This window comes from Sus scrofa, chromosome 8, assembly GCF_000003025.6.
Source record: "Sus scrofa isolate TJ Tabasco breed Duroc chromosome 8, Sscrofa11.1, whole genome shotgun sequence".
NCBI lineage: Eukaryota > Metazoa > Chordata > Mammalia > Artiodactyla > Suidae > Sus > Sus scrofa.
Genome location: NC_010450.4, coordinates 109,508,278 through 109,526,995, shown reverse-complemented (window position 1 = coordinate 109,526,995; position 18,718 = coordinate 109,508,278). Strand labels below are relative to the sequence as shown.

General features: G+C 39.4%; 1 protein-coding gene across 1 annotated transcript in view; it reads left to right on the top strand.

The window, feature by feature from the left end:
• ANK2 (ankyrin 2) overlaps positions 1–18,718 on the top strand; it is a 355,178-nt gene that overhangs the window by 134,975 nt on the left and 201,485 nt on the right. The window contains 1 exon segment of the mRNA XM_021100703.1: positions 8,783–8,884. Within this exon segment, the coding sequence (XP_020956362.1) occupies positions 8,783–8,884 (102 nt within the window).

Genomic DNA, 18,718 nt, shown 5'->3' with positions numbered 1-18,718 from the left:
CCAGGCTAGGGGTTGAATCGGAGCTGTAGCCACCGGCCTACGCCAGAGCCACAGAAACACCAGATCCAAGCCGCATCTGCAACCTACACCACAGCTCACGGCAACGCCGGATCCTTAACCCACTGAGCAAGGGCAGGGACAGAACCCGCAACCTCATGGTTCCTAGTCGGATTCGTTAACCACTGCGCCACGACGGGAACTCCTCAGTGTTCTTTTCTGATTTAGGATTTTTGTTCCTACCAGTTTTGTGTTCTTGCAGTATTTCTGATCTATTAAGTAAGGATATTGTCACATTATTAATACTTTGATTCAATTTTCAGAAAAGTGAGTAACACAGGAAGTGGGTGTTCAGCAATTTTTTTTTAAAGGTATAAAATTGTCTCTAGTAACTTACTCATGTTTATCCTAGAAGATTTAAAAACCAAGATCTCCAAACCAGATGTGGTCATCTTGGATTTGTAGCACACCAGAATACGATTTGAAGACCAGAGTACTGTCTGTACAATATGTCCAAATGATAAGAAAAGTGGAATAACCTTTACTAATGCCAAATGAAAGGTGTAATTCATATACGATCAAATAAAATGTCATTTTTATAAGTATAAAGCCTCAATAGTTATCAGAGCAACTAATGAAAAGATGCCCTAGAATTTGACTTAGCAACTTTTTTGGGGGTTCCGGAACAAAACTGTAGGTATTCAGAAGTGTAAATTGTCTCTTAGACCGTTGGTGCAGTTTTCTTTCCACATCTTGAATAATGTGAATAGTCTGCATTAGAAAAATTGCTTCCACAGTAAGAAAAAGGTACTGCTTTTGAATACTATTTTTTTCATCTCTTTCCTCTTCAGTGATTTTGTCACCATTGTGTAAGTTAGGAACAACTCATTTTTCAATGTCATCATCCTTTTTAAGTAAATGTTTCATTTAGTTACATGGCACAGATGGGGAACTGCAGATTAGAATGTTTATTTTGATATTTCTCACAAAGTTTACATGTCTATTTGGGAACACCCAGAATGAACAAATAGAACTACAGCATTTTCAGCAACCAGAAGCCCCTTTCTGCTTCTTTCCAGAAACTACTATTCTGACTTCTAACAGCATAGATTAGCTATGTCCATTTTCAAACTTTCTAAATGGAACCATAAAAATGTCCTTTTTTGGGTCTGACTTATTTTGCTTAGCATTATTTTTGTGAGGTCTCTCCATGTTGTATGTGAATATGGTTCATTCATTTCTATTCCCACTGCTATATGATATTCTAGTTCTACTCTGTTTCAAAATATAAGAATTGTGCAAGAGATTCATGAATCTCAACATAGTAATACAAAATATTCTCTTTTTTTCTTTTCTATTTTTAGGGCCGCATCTGTGACATATGGAACTTTCCAGGCTAGTGATCGAATTGGAGCCACAGCTGCCGGCCTAAGCTACAGCCACAGCAACCCGGATCTGAGCTGCATCTGCGACCTACACCACAGCTCATGGCAATGTCAGATCCTTAATCCACCAAGCAAGGCCAGGGGGGTCAAACCTGCATCTTCATGGAGGTTCCCAGGCTTGGGGTCGAATCAGAGCTACAGCTGCCGACCTACACCATAGCCACAGCAATTCAGGATCCAAGTCTTGTCTGCGACCTACACCACAGCTAATGGCAATGCCGGATCCTTAACCCACTGTGCGAGGCCAGGAATCAAACCCACAACCTCATGGTTCCTAGTCGGATTTGTTTCTGCTGTGCCACAACGGGAACTCCCAGAATTTATTTCTTTAGTAAAACTTCCATATTGTTTTGACACCAATTCTCAATCTTGTGTGTTAATCATTGTCTTAAATAATATTTTAAAAGTAAACTGGAAATACCTATACATGAACCAGTTTTCTTAAAACATAGGTCACTGAAGTAAAAGCAATCTTTAGGGAATTTACATTAACTCTTTGAAGATCAGAGCTTCTTCAGCATTTCCCATTTAGTAGCAATGTAAAGAGCTATTGAAAGTAAATATACTGAAAATACAGCTTGGAGTTCTCACTGTGGTGCAATGAGATAGGCAGTGTCTCTATAGCACCAGGAGGCAGGTTCGATCCCTGGCACATCACAGGGGGTTAAAGGATCTGGCGTTGCTGCATCTGCAACGGAGGTTGCAACTGCAGCTTGGATATGATCCCTGGCCTGGAAACTGGAAACTCCATATGCTGGGGGTGGCCAAAAAAGAAAAATGTGGCTTAACACATTTGAGCTGCATTGTATAAACTTCTGGTTTATCGTAGTTTTTATCACTAGTGGCAGCCAAATAGAACTTAGGTGAGATTTTATAATGCGAAGAGTTTTAATGGTCATTTCTGTGTTCTAAGTTCAGAAAGTCATCTTGTGGAATTCTTTCCAAAAAAATCAGTACACCTAGTGTGCACATCTCATTTGCCCCCAAAGTCTTGGTTTATGACAAGATAGTTTGAACTGCTAAAAGAGCTAAAGCATATAAACAATCTAGCAGTCCTTTACAAAAGTAAAAGCATTCATATATCACAAAGAGGGTGCTTTGCAAAATCTTCATCATTGGAGACAGCCATACCCAGTTCTGGCTTCTTTTTTGTCCCTTTGCACCTGCACACAGCAGAGTATTTTTAAATACTCTGGTCTTCTGGCAGCAACCTTCTTATTTAAAGAAGATAATATGTATATATCCATCCTTTTATTAGCCATTGTTGTTTTGCTTTTGTCATTTACAAGAAAACTACAATTATAAAACAAACTCAGTAAGTCTCTTTTGTCTCTGTCATTGGGCTAAGCACCTTCATATTGTATTTCCTTCTTCCGGCAACTCTATACATTTATTTTTTGATAGGAAATTGAGACTCACAGAGACTCAAGATCATGTAACTCATGATTTGCTGGACATGGGAGTTCCCGTCGTGGCGAAGTGGAAATAAATCCAACTAGGAACCATGAGGTTTTGGGTTCAATTCTTGTCCTTGCTCAGTGGGTTAAGGATCTGGCATTGCCGTGAGCTGTAGTGTAGGTTGCAGACATGGCTTGGATCCTGCGTTTCTGTGGCTGTGGCGTAGGCTGGCAGCTGTAGCTCCTGTTTGACCCCTAGCCTGGGAGCCTCCATATGCCACGGGTGTGGTCCTAGAAAGCAAAGACAAATAAACAAACAAATAAATAAAAATGATTTGCTGGACACGGTTTCAGCTTATCCAACCTTCCAAGGAAAAGACCTATGGAATTGTAGAAATGTCCCTTATTTCATTATGTTCATATTAAGAGTTTTCCTCTCAAGTTATTTTAATATCTTTTATTTATTTTGTATTACTATAAAATGTGGATCTTGGGGTAGGCATGTAAATGACCTTGCTTTTACAAAGGAATAACTGTATCCTAAGAAAATAAGCCAATTCCTTAAATTCCACAAGGAACATGTGCTTTCCTATGATTAATCAGTCAGCAGATATTTGTAGAAGGTACATGACAAGCCAGGTGCCCTGTATCACTCTCTCAAGGCTACTGGCTGACTCACATATAGGATGAATATTTCTCCAGCTTGAATAAGATATTCATCTCTTTCAAAGTAGAAAAAATGTGTGACCTCCAGTTTTGTTATTTTTATTATAGTTTAATTTAGCTGTAAACATAAAACCACATAAAACTCTTTAAAATCTTAGACTATTACAGAATGAAAGTTTTACAAATTAAGCATAAACAGAGCTAATAAACTTATATTATTAAAATAAATAACACCAATGTAATAGAATGGATAGGATTGTCAAAAGCTAAATCACAGATATTGGGTTTCATGGTAAAAATTCAGATTTCTACAACTTATTTCTGAATTTCACTTCATTGGAAATAATGTAGGGCATACATTTTTAGAAGTATGTGGTACAAACTCTTACTAATACAGCTAAGGCTTTGTCTCCTGCTTCAGAATAGTAAAGCTTAAAGCTGTCAGAGAACTATGCCAATGCCAGTTTTTATGGTGAGCCATTTGATAGTCATTTAAATCTCTCTTCATTTACTTGGAGATAAAATTAGTCTTAGGGTTGAGATGTGTACCTAATCCAATAAAAACTGCAGTTGGAAACGGAAAGGCATTTTACTCTGGATTTTCCATTAGATTCACGGCTAATGGTCGAGGCAGGTTGGACCATACAAAGATACCATCTGAGTCTGTTGTTTATTTGCAACTTTAATGTGCTACTGAGTGCTGCGCTCAGTTTCCTTTGGTTCATCCTGCTGTATACAGATGCTGTATCCATCTGTATGATGGCCAGATTCTCTGATCAGTTTCTGTACCATGGCAAACATTTTGCATGTCATGCGTTTATCTACAGTCCATCTCTGCTTCACCTGAAATGCACTGCATTATAAACACAAAGGCATATCCCAAAATTACGTGGTTGTGCCCATTTAAAGGGTAGCCATCTAGACGACCTGGAACATGCTTGTGTTCTCCTTATTAGGCTATTTTGGACTGTAAGCACAGAAGTTTTATAAAATCTTGGAGCAAATGTGGGCTCCTGTGCCTGTGACCCCGGACTCTTTGGGGAAGCCTTTCCTTAGGACATGATGTGGCTCTTTGAATGCACATTCCTCCTGGCCTGTCATGTCCACTCAGCTGGGTGCTGAGAAAGTATTGCTTTTCTAACATTCCAATCAAGAAACGTACAGAACTGTGTCAAGAAGAATTTAAGAGGAAATTTATCTCTCTCGGCTTGAGATGCCACCCTTGGGTTGTAAAGGGGACAAGTTTTAATGACATCCATCTGTTGCAGATTAAAGTAAGTGGGGCTCAGCCTTTGAATGCTTGTCCAGAGTCAGACTTTACAGGCATAAGTACAATTGGTTTTAGGATTGGGAGTTTTAGGGACATAAAGCAGCAAAGCAAAAAGAGGTTAGTCTGTTGGCCTGGGACTTTTCCCCCAAAGGAGTTGCTACTGCCTCATTTTCTCTTTATTGTGCTTTTTATGTGTGAAATCTCCTGGCCTCACCAGAAGACCATAGTCTATTTTGAAAGCATACTTTCCCCCGTACTTATACCTAATTTTAATTTTTATATTCTTACCTCGGTCATACTCAGAGGGAAATGTAGCATGGTAAAAATTGCTGCATCTCTCACCATGAATCCCTGAATCCTCTTTCATCTATGTGTTGATTGACGAGAACCAGACTGACTGCTGTTTATCCTAAGCGCTTATGTCAAGAGCTTTAATCACAGATTGACCTCTTTGTAGCGTAGGGTTTGCATGTGTTTATGTGGAAGTGGGAGAAAAATGTATTCTTCCATGCGAGTCTATTGTTTCAATATATACACATAAATTTTGATGTCTCATTTTAATTTTGCTCTTGAAACTCATACTCGAATTATTTTATAATAATACCCTATATGCCTTTGCAAGATGTATTTCTAATGCATTTTCTCACTTGAGGGAAATGAAATCCCTTAATGGGGTTCTAGAAGGATCCAACTTATAGCAAAATCTATAGTGTCTCAACTGTTGAAGAGGTCCCTGCCAACATGGCTTAAATGTTACATTTCCACTAGCTCTCGCTCCTCCCAAACACTGGGAACACTTTTTGGCTAAAATTCCAGGGATTGGCTGTAAGTCTTTGACTTGCATCTAGTTTCCAGGAGTTTGATTCATAAAAGAGAAACTAGTTATTCTTTAAAAATCATTTCACTTGTTTGTTTAAGTTTGTCTTTTTAGGTCCTCACCCAAGGCATACGGAAGTTCCCAAGCTAGGGGTTGAATTGCAACTGCAGCTGCCAGCCTATGCCACCGCCACAGCAACGCCAGATCATGGCAATGCCAGATCATGGCAATGCCAGATCATGGCAACGCCAGATCCTTAACCCACTGAGCAAGGCTAGGGATCAAATCTATGTCCTCATGGATACTAGTTGTGTTCATTACCGCTGAGCCACCATGGGAACTCTGAAAACTAGTTACTAAAACTTGTTATTATGTAACAGCAAAAGCAGCCCTCCAGGTCATGCCCAGTCCCTATAGAGGTGCTAAAAGGGTCAAATAGGTACCTCTCAGTGACACCTAAAGCCCTCTTCAGACCAACAGCAGCCCCTCTCAGCTTCCACAGGATGTCTCCAGGAGTTACTTCAACCCTACAGGGTCAGGTGTTCCCTTCAGCTTCCACTTGTCCATGGCATTCTTTTTTTGTAGGAGTTAGAGGGCACCCTGATCTCTTTTTTTAAATGTTATTCCAATATTTTATTATTTTATACTTTTCCTTCTTTACTCTGAACAGGAGTAACAGTTTGATTGAGGATAATTCACATACCAAAAAAATCCCTTGTTCCAATTCTACAGTTTGATGAATCATGTAGTAAATTTATGGTGTTGTGCCCCCATCACCACAATCTAGTTTTAGGACACATCCATCAGCCCCCCGTTTTCTTCATGCCTGTTTTCAACCCCTGCTCCCATCCCAGCCCCTAGGACACCACTGATCTCTATAGTTTTTGCCTTTTCTAAAAACTTCATACAAAAAATATGTGCCCTTGGAAACTTTCTAAACTTCTTTCCTCACCTATTAAATGACCATAACAACAGTTCCCTTCTCCTAGTGTTATGATATATTAATGATATATGACTTCTTAGCTCTGTGTCTGGCCCACAGTAAACATTCATAAATGTTACCTATAATTATGAAGCCTCATGTACAAGATGAAAGAAACTGGGCATCATCTTTAATATAGTATATTATATTAATATACTATAGCATAAAGTATATTTAATAATACATAGCATGCGGATTTATTTTCTGGCTCTACGGGAAATAATATTGTCATACTTTCTGTGACCTAATATTTTTTAACTGTTGTTTTATAGTAAATAATGTTTCTTCTGGGATCCTGACAGGACATAGTGCTGAGAATCATGTTTCACTTTTAAATGCTGTGGCCTCAAACCTGAAGGTGGAAAATCTTCCTGGAATTTATAATTTGCTGCACATTGCAGAACACTTTCATAAACAGGCCTTTCAACATGAGTCACAATTCAGTTGCTGCAGCATTGCAGATATACTTGGGGCACCCAGCCATGGGCACAGCTTTCAGGAAGGATGAGGCGTGAGGCATCACAGTGGTGCAGGAGGAGGAACAGGGCGATGTTAAATCGTGACACATTTCTGAAGACTCAGAGCATGAATTCCAGAAGCGTAGAGTTCAGTCATACCTTTCAACTCCTCATAAAGTCTCTACATGGTTTCGTAAATATATAAGGCATTGTGGTATTTGGGTTAAACGCGAGGTCATTTCATTCTAGGGTTTTCAGTCTTCCCCAAGGTAAATCATTTGAATGCTATGCAAATAACTCCATATTTGAGACTCCCAGAGGAAAACACTTCCATTTCCATCTCTGTGCATCATCACCAGTCATAATAAATTGGTTTGTGAGCATGCCAAGGGCCCCTGCCAAGTTCATTCTTGGAGGGAGGGAGGCGGGCAGGGCAGCACTGAGGACAATGCTGGACTAAGAGCTGCCATCTTACCTGCGTCTCACTTCCTCATGGGTCCTGTTTCCTGGGACCGCTTTCTCTTTCTTCAGAGCTGATACCACCAGACTAAGTAGAAAGGGAAGCCAGTGTCTTGGAACCTAACAAGAGTTGATCACGTCATTGTGCTAAAGTTGGGCTTTGTCAGCAAGCCAGAGAGGCAGGGTGACTGTGGCTACCTCTCTACAGTGGCCTCCTCAGGACACCTGCGGGTGGGAATTCAGCTGATTCTCCCAGGATCCGATTTTGAGAGGGGCAGAGTCAAGACAAGGGCTCAAAAAGCGGTTCCTCCATCCAGAGTGGTCATCTCTACCAAGAGATTTGCGTCTGCTGTTATATCAACTGGGTTAAATTTCATCTTGTTTTTACAAAATCACTGGGGTCACAAAATTTACATCAGCCCAGTGCACACCTGCCAGCTAGCACTACCCACCTTCCTCAAAGAATCCTCAGAGCTTTCTGTTACCACCCGCCCCCCCAATAACAGGACAGATGACTGCCAAGGGACCCAGGCCCAATGTTCTCCCTCAGATGCATCTGAAAACCAAACAGTAGATAAAAACTATTACATTTACAATGGATAAGCAATGAGGTCCTACCTACGGCACAGAGAACTATGTCCATTCTCTTGGCATAGACCATGATGGAAGATAATATGAGAAAAAGAATGTATGTGTGTGTGTGTGTGTGTGTGTGTGTGTATGTGTATGACTGGGTCACTTTGCTGTACAGCAGAATCTAGCCCAACATTGTAAATCAACTATACTTTAATTTAAAAAACCTTTTTTAAAAAAATGAACAGTAAAAGAAGAGAAAGAAGTAACCCAGTGCCTTTTTAAGAAACCCATTTATTTTAGTTTTTTGATTCCTTTTCTGCCTCGACATTAGGCTCAGTATAAAGTCACCAGCTTCCTGGAGCTAAAATGAAAGGGTAACTGTGAATTTGAGGGTAGTGCAAATTCACCTTCAAATGTGGCTGAAGATTTGGAATAAAGCATTAAAGAGTAATTTTATTTTAACTCTTTTTTTTTACACTCTAACACAGCGGGCTGTATTTCCCATGGACTCCACTTGTCCTTAAACCACTCTCCAGAAATATTGTGAAGTTGCTACCTTGTACTGTGAATTACGATTCAGTGTTTTAAACTCAGGATTGAAATATTTTGCAACTAAAGCTTTTCGGATGTGCAGTGTAAATACTCTTGTCTTTCTGTCTTTGATATGTTTTCATTCGATCCAGAATTCATGAAAGGTCTTTTCTTTTTCTCACAGTCTGACAGCAATGCAAGCTTCCTCCGTGCTGCCAGAGCAGGCAACCTAGACAAAGTGGTGGAATATCTGAAGGGGGGCATAGACATCAATACCTGCAACCAGGTAAGAACACGGCAGCTGGCTCTGTATTACGCACTGAAGTCACTCTTACTTATTACCTATCCATATAGTTCAGGACCCCAGCTCTTTTTTTTTTTGTCTTTGTTGAATTTACAAAAATAGCATAGGGTCAGAATTACAAAAGTCCATTTTGACTCCCTTATCAAATTTTGAAGGCTCAGACATTTGTATCTAGAGCTAATAATGCTGGCAACGTAGACAGATCAAAAATAACTGAACGTCAGTTTTGCCTATGAAATGATCTGGGCTGTCCTTACCTGGAATGTTGACCAAGAATGATGTTTTACTTCTCATGTGTCATCAACCAGGTATCTGGACTCTGGCTGCTTTTCTTGTCTGCTCTATGCCTTTTGCCCAGAGGTAACTGTTATATTTTGGGAGAGAGAAATAGGAGGATAAAATCAAAATTATTCCCTCCTTTCCCCCCAGTTAGTTTTAAAATATGGATTTGAATAAAATGAGACTGAAACTGTTGACTTATATGATGTTTTTGAATTATCGATTACATCCATTCTGTGAGGACTTTAGACAACATTCTATACATCTTGAGTAATATTTGGTCCCAAGGATGCTGAGATTTTTGTATTATTTTTAACTAAGATTTTAATGCCATGAATTAAAGTGTCTATTGGACTCCAGTATTCCCTATAGTGTCCTAACTATTGAAGAGGTGTGTGTGTGTGTGTGTGTGTGTGTGTGTGTGTGTGTGAGTGAGACAGAGCTGACTCAGAAGTGAATAAGACTGGCTAACTTTAATTAATAGGAGATACATTTCATTGTTGGATTCTAAATCATCTGCAGAATGCCTCTTTCTATCCTAATAGATAATGAGTTATGTCCAATCTATAGTCTCCTGAAATTAGTAAATCTTTTAAATACATTTTAAATTAGTAAATTTTAAATTAGTAAATCTTTTCAAAAACTGAATCTGAGATCTTTTCATAGTCAACTTATTCTCTTGTCAGATTCCCACCTGTTGATTTCCTCACCAATGTGTTAGTTCTAGCAGCTCTCCCCCCTCCCCTGCTCCCATCCGGCATTCCTCTCTTGGCTTGTCTTCCACATTCTAATATGTATTAAGTTGAGTCCAACGCAGCTGCCATGACAGCCTCCTGAGTAGGTTCTGCTCCATCTCGTCCACTCTGATCAGTCTCCCCACTGTGTCTTGAGTCGTCTTTCTAAAATAAAAATTTGATGATGGTACTCTCCCCACCTGCAAACTTCTTATGGCTTCCAATGCTTAGTTGTATAAAAATTACCTGAAAGCTTTTGCAAAGGGTGCAGAATTTCCCTTGCTCCTCCTGAGAGTCACCAGCATAGGGAGCATTGTCACTGATGGCAATATTTCTTATGCTTTAGAGGAGGACACCTCGTGACATCAAAAATATCAAGTGCTGCTTGCTGTTGGGAATATCAGTCTGCTGTCACCCTACATATTCTTTTGGGTGTGGCAAGAATGAAAGACCCTGAATACTCTTTATCTGGGGCATTTCTTAGGGCAGTGCTTGCCATGAACATAACCCCTTGAGGGGTTAGGTAAATCCTCCAGACAAAGAGTAGGCTTGTTTTTTCTTATTCAAAAAGCTGTGGGAGTTCTTTTGTGGCGCAGCAAGTAAAGATCTGGCATTGTCTCTGCAGTGGCTCAGGCTGCTGCTATGGCACAGCACAGGTTCCATCCCTGGTCCGGGAATATCCACATGCCATGGGCATGGCCAAAACAAAACAAAGCAAAACTGTGAGTCCCCCAGTGATGGTTTTTGTCTTTAACATAACCCATGGCATGCACAGACATCCATCATTGTCCTGTGTGTCACTCCGTGAGACTGGAGGGGACATAAGGAAATGGTATAAACTTGTCGATACTCTGCCTCTGCTTTTGGGGTGAACTCTAAAGCCCATTGTTGGAGTTCCCATCAGTGGCTCAGCAGAAACGAATCTGACTAGCATCCGTGAGGATGCAGGTTTTATCCCTGGCCTTGCTTAGTGAGTTAAGGATCCAGCATTGCTGTAAGCTGTGGTGTAGGTCACAGACACGGCTTGGATCTGGAGTCTCGTGGCTGTGGCATAGGCAAGCAGCTGCAGCTCTGATTTGACCCCTAGCTCGGGAACCTTCATATGCCATGGGTGCGGCCCTAAAAAGACCAAACAAACAAACAAACAAACAAACAAAAAAAACCCAACAACAACAACAAAAAGCCCATTGTCTTTGATTCAGGAGACTTGTGTCTTCTGTTAGCATCATGCAAGAGTATCAGTTCAGCTTTTTAGCTTGTAGGAAAGATAAAATCCTAGACCTTACATAGTTCTTTACAGTTTGACCTATGGAATAAGGCCAAACTCCTTTATCCCAATTTGGAAGAGCTTCATATTTTGTATCTCCATTTCGTATCTATCTTATATTTCATTATAAATCTTTTTATTTGATATATATTTTAGTGTTCTTTTGAAAAATGAAACTGTTACAGCTATTTTGAAAAATGAAACTGGAAAATGAAACTGTTACAACTATGAGTTCAATTAGGTAAAATCATCATAAGTGATGCCAAAGAAGGAACCAAAGGAAAATGAAGTTAACCTCAGTCAAACCAAGGCCACTTCATCCTAAAATATAAGATACAGCTTAATGTATAAAAGATCTTAGGGTTTGGGTTTTTGTTTTTTTTTTTAAGAAAAATAAACACTTAGAAGTAAATACTCCATTGTTATCTGCTTTATAATTTCCAAAACCCAGGAGGACAAAAGAGGTAACTCTTCAGCGGAAGCATACCTCATTTTTGAGTTACCCTGGAATGTTTTTAGCAGCCTAACATATTTTTCTTAGAGTGGTTCACTATCCGGTGATGAGTTACTATGAAAAGGAAGATTTATTTTTGAGAGAAGCCAACATAATGTCATGAAACCCCAAAGAACTTAGAGCCCAAAGCCTCAGGTTTAAATTCTCCACTTTTGCTGTCATTTCAGTTCAGGAAACGACAGTTTTATAACCTTGAAAACAAGAACATAATTATACATTCAGTCTGAAACCACTGAGTTGCACTGTAAGTTGAATTGTGAAATATGAGAGGACTTTCTAAGGTGTACATATGCTAATTGCAGTAACTGGATAAGTCACCAAGCAGAAAAATTAAAATTTACCTCTGCACAAAACATGAGATTGATTCTCCTCAATCACTTGAATTTACTAGATATAAAGTAAACGTGGTCTGGTGTTAGTTCTTTATTATTACCAGTTAAGAATGTGCATTGAATAGAGATTAGGGAAATAAAGTGACTCATGTTAACTGCTTAGCTACTATTAGCTTTGTGTTGGGGGTTTTATGTATGAAGTTTCATCAATCAACAGAGACAAATGTTAGGAGGTGGGCATTTGCCTAAGTTTACAAATACAGAAACTGAGTTCCCCAAGGCTTAAGTGATGTCCCCAGGTCACACAGATCTGTCTCTCAGGTACAAAGCCTTTTCTATCGCAGGACAGCTTCCTGAGATATTTGGATCTGCCCTTACAAATTTACAGTGGTAGTATCCTTTTTTTTTTGAAGCTTGAATTTTATTTTTAATTACCATTGCTAATTTAAAAGGACTCTATTCATCCCCAGAGTAAAGTAGTTTGTAGTTAAAGGAACTTTTAAGTCAAAGAGCACCACCACCAGGACTACCGATAAAATTCAAATAAAATATAGTACAGAAAATAATTTCCAGAACCCACGAGAGCAAGAGAGGCAACTCTTCAGCCAAAGCATTGCTATTTCTAAATATGCAAAAGTGCAAAGTTAATATGGCACATGAAACAAGGGAAGAAAAAATATCTTTTATTTTGCTTGTTAAATCTGAGTTTCTGGGGAGCGTTATGATGGGTAACATAGAAACCAGGACTTTCTGTACCCTGTTGTATTTCTCAATGAAAGGCAATCTGGTCTGCACCCACTTTCCAGAAATACCATGTGTGTTGGCGTGTGAAGGTTCCTTAAACTGAAATTTGGAAGAAAAATTTTTTCTTTATAAAAATGGTCTCATAACTACCATGATAATTTTGAAATTTAATGGAAAAAATACCACTTGGCTTCTAACCACTTAAAGGATATGGGGAAATTCATAAATTGGGTACAAGAAAAGATTTGTTTAAAAAACTTCAAGTTTTTGTTGTTGTTGTTGTTTGGGGCCACACCCAGAGTATATGGAGGTTCCCAGGCTAGGGGTCAAATCAGGGCTACAGTGCCAGCCTACACCGCAGCCACAGCCACAGCCAGCTTTCCCACCCGCTGAGCAAGGCCAGGGATCGAATCTGCATCCTCAGGGATACTAGTCGGGATTCGTTTCCACTGTGCCACAATGGGAACTCCAAAAACTTCAAATTTTTAATTTTCTTTTCCAGTTACAAGTCTGCTAACTTTCATTTTCCTAAGATTAAATAGGAGATATATTTATCTTTTTATCTCTTATACATTTAAAAAGAGAGAATAAATCTTAGCATTCACTTCCCTATTTTTTGAAACTCATATATATATGCTTATACTTTTTTATTTAGTAATTGGTCACAAGATAACAACATTATAGACAAGGTTAATGTCCAGACATTAAAAATAGACTCTATAACCTTTTCATAAAAATTTATAGCCAGTTATAAATCAACGAAAGCCTCTGAAGTTTTGGATACTTTCACTACGTACAAAATTTATTGGTTCCACTGCAGTGACTTCAAAATGAAGGACAGCACTTATCATTTACTGGACATAATCTTAGATATTACACCAAGGTTAACACTTTTTGGAGTGTTCTGATATTTGGTCTTGACCTTTTTACCACTGAAGCGATAAGGTGCAAAAATATCAGTTAAATCCTATGTTTCCTTTCTCCAAAACCAAAGGCAAGGTCAAAGCAAGGTCAAATAATATTATTATTTTCAAAATAATATTAATGTTCCTAAAATACCAGGCCTTTACCAACAAGAAGGTATACCCAACAATGAGTTTATCATATGCCCATATGGTCATGACTCAGACCACAAAGCCCTTTGGGGAGTCACTTAAAAGTGTGGGTGCTGGACTCCCAACTCTCATTTTATCCACTTGCTAGTTACATGGCCCTGGGCAGTCAACTTCTGCAGGACTCAATGGTTTTCTCAAAATAGTGATCATGACAACACTAAAGTCATAGGGTGGTTGTGATAACTGAATGAGATGTTTACGAAGTGCTTAACAGAGCAAGCATTCAATAAATATTAGCAAATAATAATAACATTAGCAAATGATAATAATTAGCAAATAATAATAATCCATTATTATAACAATGTAATATTTTTATATCAATTTTCAACCTAAGCTTTAGCCATAGTGCTGGTTCTCACAGGCAGGCCAGAATCTAAAAGGTATTCTCATCGCCTATGTCATCAAACAGGAAAGATCACATTTAGTAGTAATTTGGTAACTATTTATCTAGGTTACTTTAAGGGCTCTTTAGGACCTAAAATCTTTTCTGAGTGCCATTTGGATCCATCTGGTCTGGAGCTCTCTTTTAAAATGCCAAAAACAATTCTATTAGGCTGGAACTTTATAAAGGCTACAAAAATGAATATTGAAAATTGAATTCACGGAATTCATGGACTATGGAATAAACCATATAGTTTTCTAACAAGTTAAATGAGGTACAAATAATCTAATTATAATCTACGAGTTTATTTTGATCCCTCATTTATAAGAAGCAAATGTGGTACATCTGTCCAATTTTAGTTATGTGTGCTCTTTTGTTTTTGGATTCTGCATTCTCTGATTTTCTTCAGTACATTTATACCAATTCTTGCTGTATACTGAGTAGTGCTGACTCAAATTGGATTTGAATAATGTCTGCTAAATATTTTGAGCACTTAGAATTTTCAGTTTCAATGTTGATAGTCATTCAATGTAAAGTAATTCCATTTTCATCAGAGACTTTTCATCAACTACTTGTCCATAGCTCTAAAAAATTTTGCCTCTATTAGTAATTACACAGATTTATGAAGATGTTTGAAATGTAACTCTTTTTCATTTAAAAATGCCAAGGCTGGCTTCATGCAAATTAGTTCTCTGTCTTAAGTACTCTGCTAAAATGATTTAGATTGAACAGAGCAATTTATATTCTAAGAATTGTCTTGAAAGCTCACTTTCTACTACTAAAAGATGTGGATTTTAAAACATAACACCCAGGCAGCCACTCAACAACGCCCCCCTCAAGTCATCTCAGATTTTATAATCATAGGAGTTTTTCTGCCAGTCTGAACACAGGCTCATCCTTTGTTCATCTGCTTACTCAAGCATGTATTGTATGTTTACTAAGTGGCAGGCAGTGTCCTGGGTACAGTGAACAGAGAGGCAAAATCCTGCCCTCACGTAGCTTACAATCCACAACCTGAGAGGAGAGAGACAGTCACCAAGGAAAAAGTAAAATATATGGAAAGAGAGATGGCACTAAATGACAGGGAGAAAAATACAGTAGGGGATGAGGAAAGAGAGGGGAAGGGGAGCAGTGTGTCACGTGATACAGGATGGTCAGAAGAAGACCTGAAGGAGCTGAGCAAGGAAACCCCCAGTGAGGCCAGTGTAGCTGCAGTAGAATAAGGGAGAGGAGGAGGAGGAGGTCAGGGGAGAGCCCAAGGCAGTGCTAGAGAGCTTGTAGGCTATTTTAAGAACTTTGGTTTTAATTCTGAGAGAAGAGATGTAATTAGAGAGTTTTAGCAGAGAGGTGATATCAGCTGCCTTAAGTTTGAATAATCACCTTTAGTCTGAAAGGCAGCAGGGCAGGAGGGAATACTTTTGGAGTACTTTACAAAGAAGGAGTATTCCACTTTACACTTTACAAAGGGATATTACACTCTTGTAATACTTTAGGTGAGAGATGAGGTACTAGGTACTCGGTACCAGGGCAGCAGGCAGGAGAGATGGAGAGAAGTGGTTGGAGTCTGGATATGTTTTGAAGACAGAGCTAATAGATTTTGTTGACAGATTTAATGTAGACCAAGAGCAAAAGAGAAGAGTCAGGGATGAAAGCTGGGGTTGCAAAGAGAGTAATAAGGATTGAAGGTTCATTAGCTGCGAGGAGAAAGAGGTGAAATAGTTATCTAGGAGAGTGATTAAGGTGCATGATTAATAGTGCACGATTGTGAAGGAGCCAAGTAGGATGAGTGGAAAAGAAAGGAGTCAGAGTCATCCCTGACTGGGATGACAAGGAGAATAATGAGGGTTAGTTTCATTAACTGAGATGGGAAGACTGTTTCAAGCAGGTTTGAGGGAATAATTAGAAGGTCAGTTGTGAACATGTTAAGTTTGATTTGCCTATTTGATATCCAGGATGTTGAGCATGTAGTTGGGTATATGAGTTTGGGGTCCAGAGGAGAGGTTTTGGCCAGAGGTATGTATTTTGGAGCATTCATTGTTACAGATGTTATGTACAACCATGAACCTGTATGAGGTCACCACAAGAGTGAGTGGAAAATTTATGAAAAATAAAGAGATCTCACGACTGAGCCTTGGGACACTCCAGATCTTAGAGGTCAGGAAGATGAGGAGGAACAAGGAAGGAGCCTGGGGAAGGGTGCCCATAGAGGTTGAAGAAAACCTAGAGTGAGGTGTTGTGGAAACCAAGTGAAACAGTTGTTTTGAGCTGGAGGAAATGGTCAGCTCTATAAAACACTGTTGATGAAATAAGCTTTAGTAAAGGGGTGGTAGCTGATAACTTGAGAAAAGCATTGTCAGTTGCCTGGTGGGGTGAAAGGCTGCCTGGAGTTGATTCAATCAGTCATGCAATAATGGGCAGACCAGATACTACTGCAAGGACTCTTTCTATACAGAGAAGGAGAGAATGGGGAGGTAGCTGGAAGATGAAGTAGAATCAAGAGAGGTTCTTTTGAAATAGGAAATGTTATAGCATTTCTGTTTCATTGATGGAAAATAATCAGCAGAGGAGGAGAAAATCAGTGATGCACAGGAGAGAGGAGAGAATTGCTGGTTGGTGTCCTGGGGGAGGTGAGAGGGGATGGGGCTTGATGCACAAGTAGGGAGCTGGCCTTTGCTAAGAACACGAATATTTCAGGAAGAGGAAGGGTTTAGGGACAAAAGAGCCAGAAGTAGTGTGGGTGTGATGCTGGGAGCTGGATGTGGAATGGAAATTCTCCTTTAATTGTGTCTATTTTTAAGTAAAATATGAATGAAGGTCATCACCAGAAAGCAAAGATGGGAGAGAAGGTGTTGGAAATTGAGGAGAGAGAGATATAAAATAATCATCAAGGAACATGAGAGAGTGATGAAGGGTAGCAGAGTATGATTGCCAGGCAGTGTAAAGGGACCACTTAAGGATCATACCCAGCAAACATGAAGGTGTGTTTTTCTGTAGCCACGTTCAGCCCTGGGATTAGATGGAGAGGTTTATAACCAGGAATGTGGTTCAGCTAAGCATTCATAGCACAGCTAGAGAAAGGGAAGCCAGCTGAGCATGCACGTAAGAGAATGAATAAAAGGATTGTAAAGATTATGCGTGGAATGTAGGCTGAGTGAGGAAAGAAATGGACACAGTGTAAAGACAAAAAGTCCGCATGTCAGGGGCTGCAGGATTGTTGGATTTGGGTCAGTAGATTGGCAGGAGAGAACATGGTAGTCAATACTTGACTTGAAATTGAGTTCCTCGAGGAAAGTTTTATTATTAGAAAATGGTAAGTGGGTTGATGAGGTAGAAAGAAGAAAGAAGAAAAAAATCATTGGCAAAGAAGTCAGGAACTAGCAAATTCTAGAGTTCTAGCAAAACCACCTTCATGTATGTTGGAAAAACTGGCAATGAACTAGAAGCTAAAATCTTCAAGCGATCAGGATGGGTTCTAAAAGATACAGGCTGACGGCATCTGGAGGTTTGTATAAAAGGAGCAGGAAAGACAGTTTTGAAGAGCAATGAAAAGCTAGTGCACGAGCACCTTTCCATCAAGTTCACTGTTTAATGGGGTATGGGGGTAAATATTATCACTTAAGTAGACTTCGGGGAAGCAATGGCTCTGGGTTTCATTTAGAACAGAAAGGCTAAGAGAAAAGATTTAATGTGCTGATAACCACATTCATGTGTTCAGGAGGACCTTGTCTAAGAGTTTCAGGAGATGGGAAAAGATCAGAGACAGAATAGGGGATAGCAAGGCATATAGGGGTTGCATTTGGAGGGATGAGGATTGACCTGGTAACTGGAGCAACCAGAGAAACAGGGTATGATAAGTTTAGCCCACAGGGTCCCAACAAGATAGTGATGGTGAGACCATGATGGTGGTCTGGAGAAAGATCTAAGGTGGTGAGGAGTCTATTCAAGAGCCCATAGAGTTATGGAGCCTCACCTTGATTGCTGCTATAGAGAGTGAATGGAGAGAGATCTTGATCAAACATGCTTTCAGTACAGCTCTTCAGATATGCACCCCAGCCAAACATGGGTGTGCGAGATGAGCTACAGATGCCATTCAAGCTTAGTCACTTTTCTGCTTGGTTGTTTGCTTTGTGCCATTAAAACCCTACAGCCCCCTGCAGTAGCTAAGGTTTTGTTCACTCATAGTCTAACATTCTCTTTGCTGATTACTTTTTCTAAGCAGTCTATTTCCTCTCTTCCCCTACCTTTCCTCTCCCTCCCAACCCTTGTAAATTTCTCTTTCTCCGTGTGTGTGTGTGTATGTGTGTGTGTGTGTGTGTGTTGTTGATGATTGTAAAGGAGTAACCACAAATCCTAGGATCTCTAGTTTATTCAAGGCCTTCTTTTTTCTGGAATGAGGAGCAAGGGGAAAAAAAGAAAACCTTGTTTTCAGATGATCACTCCTTCAGATAC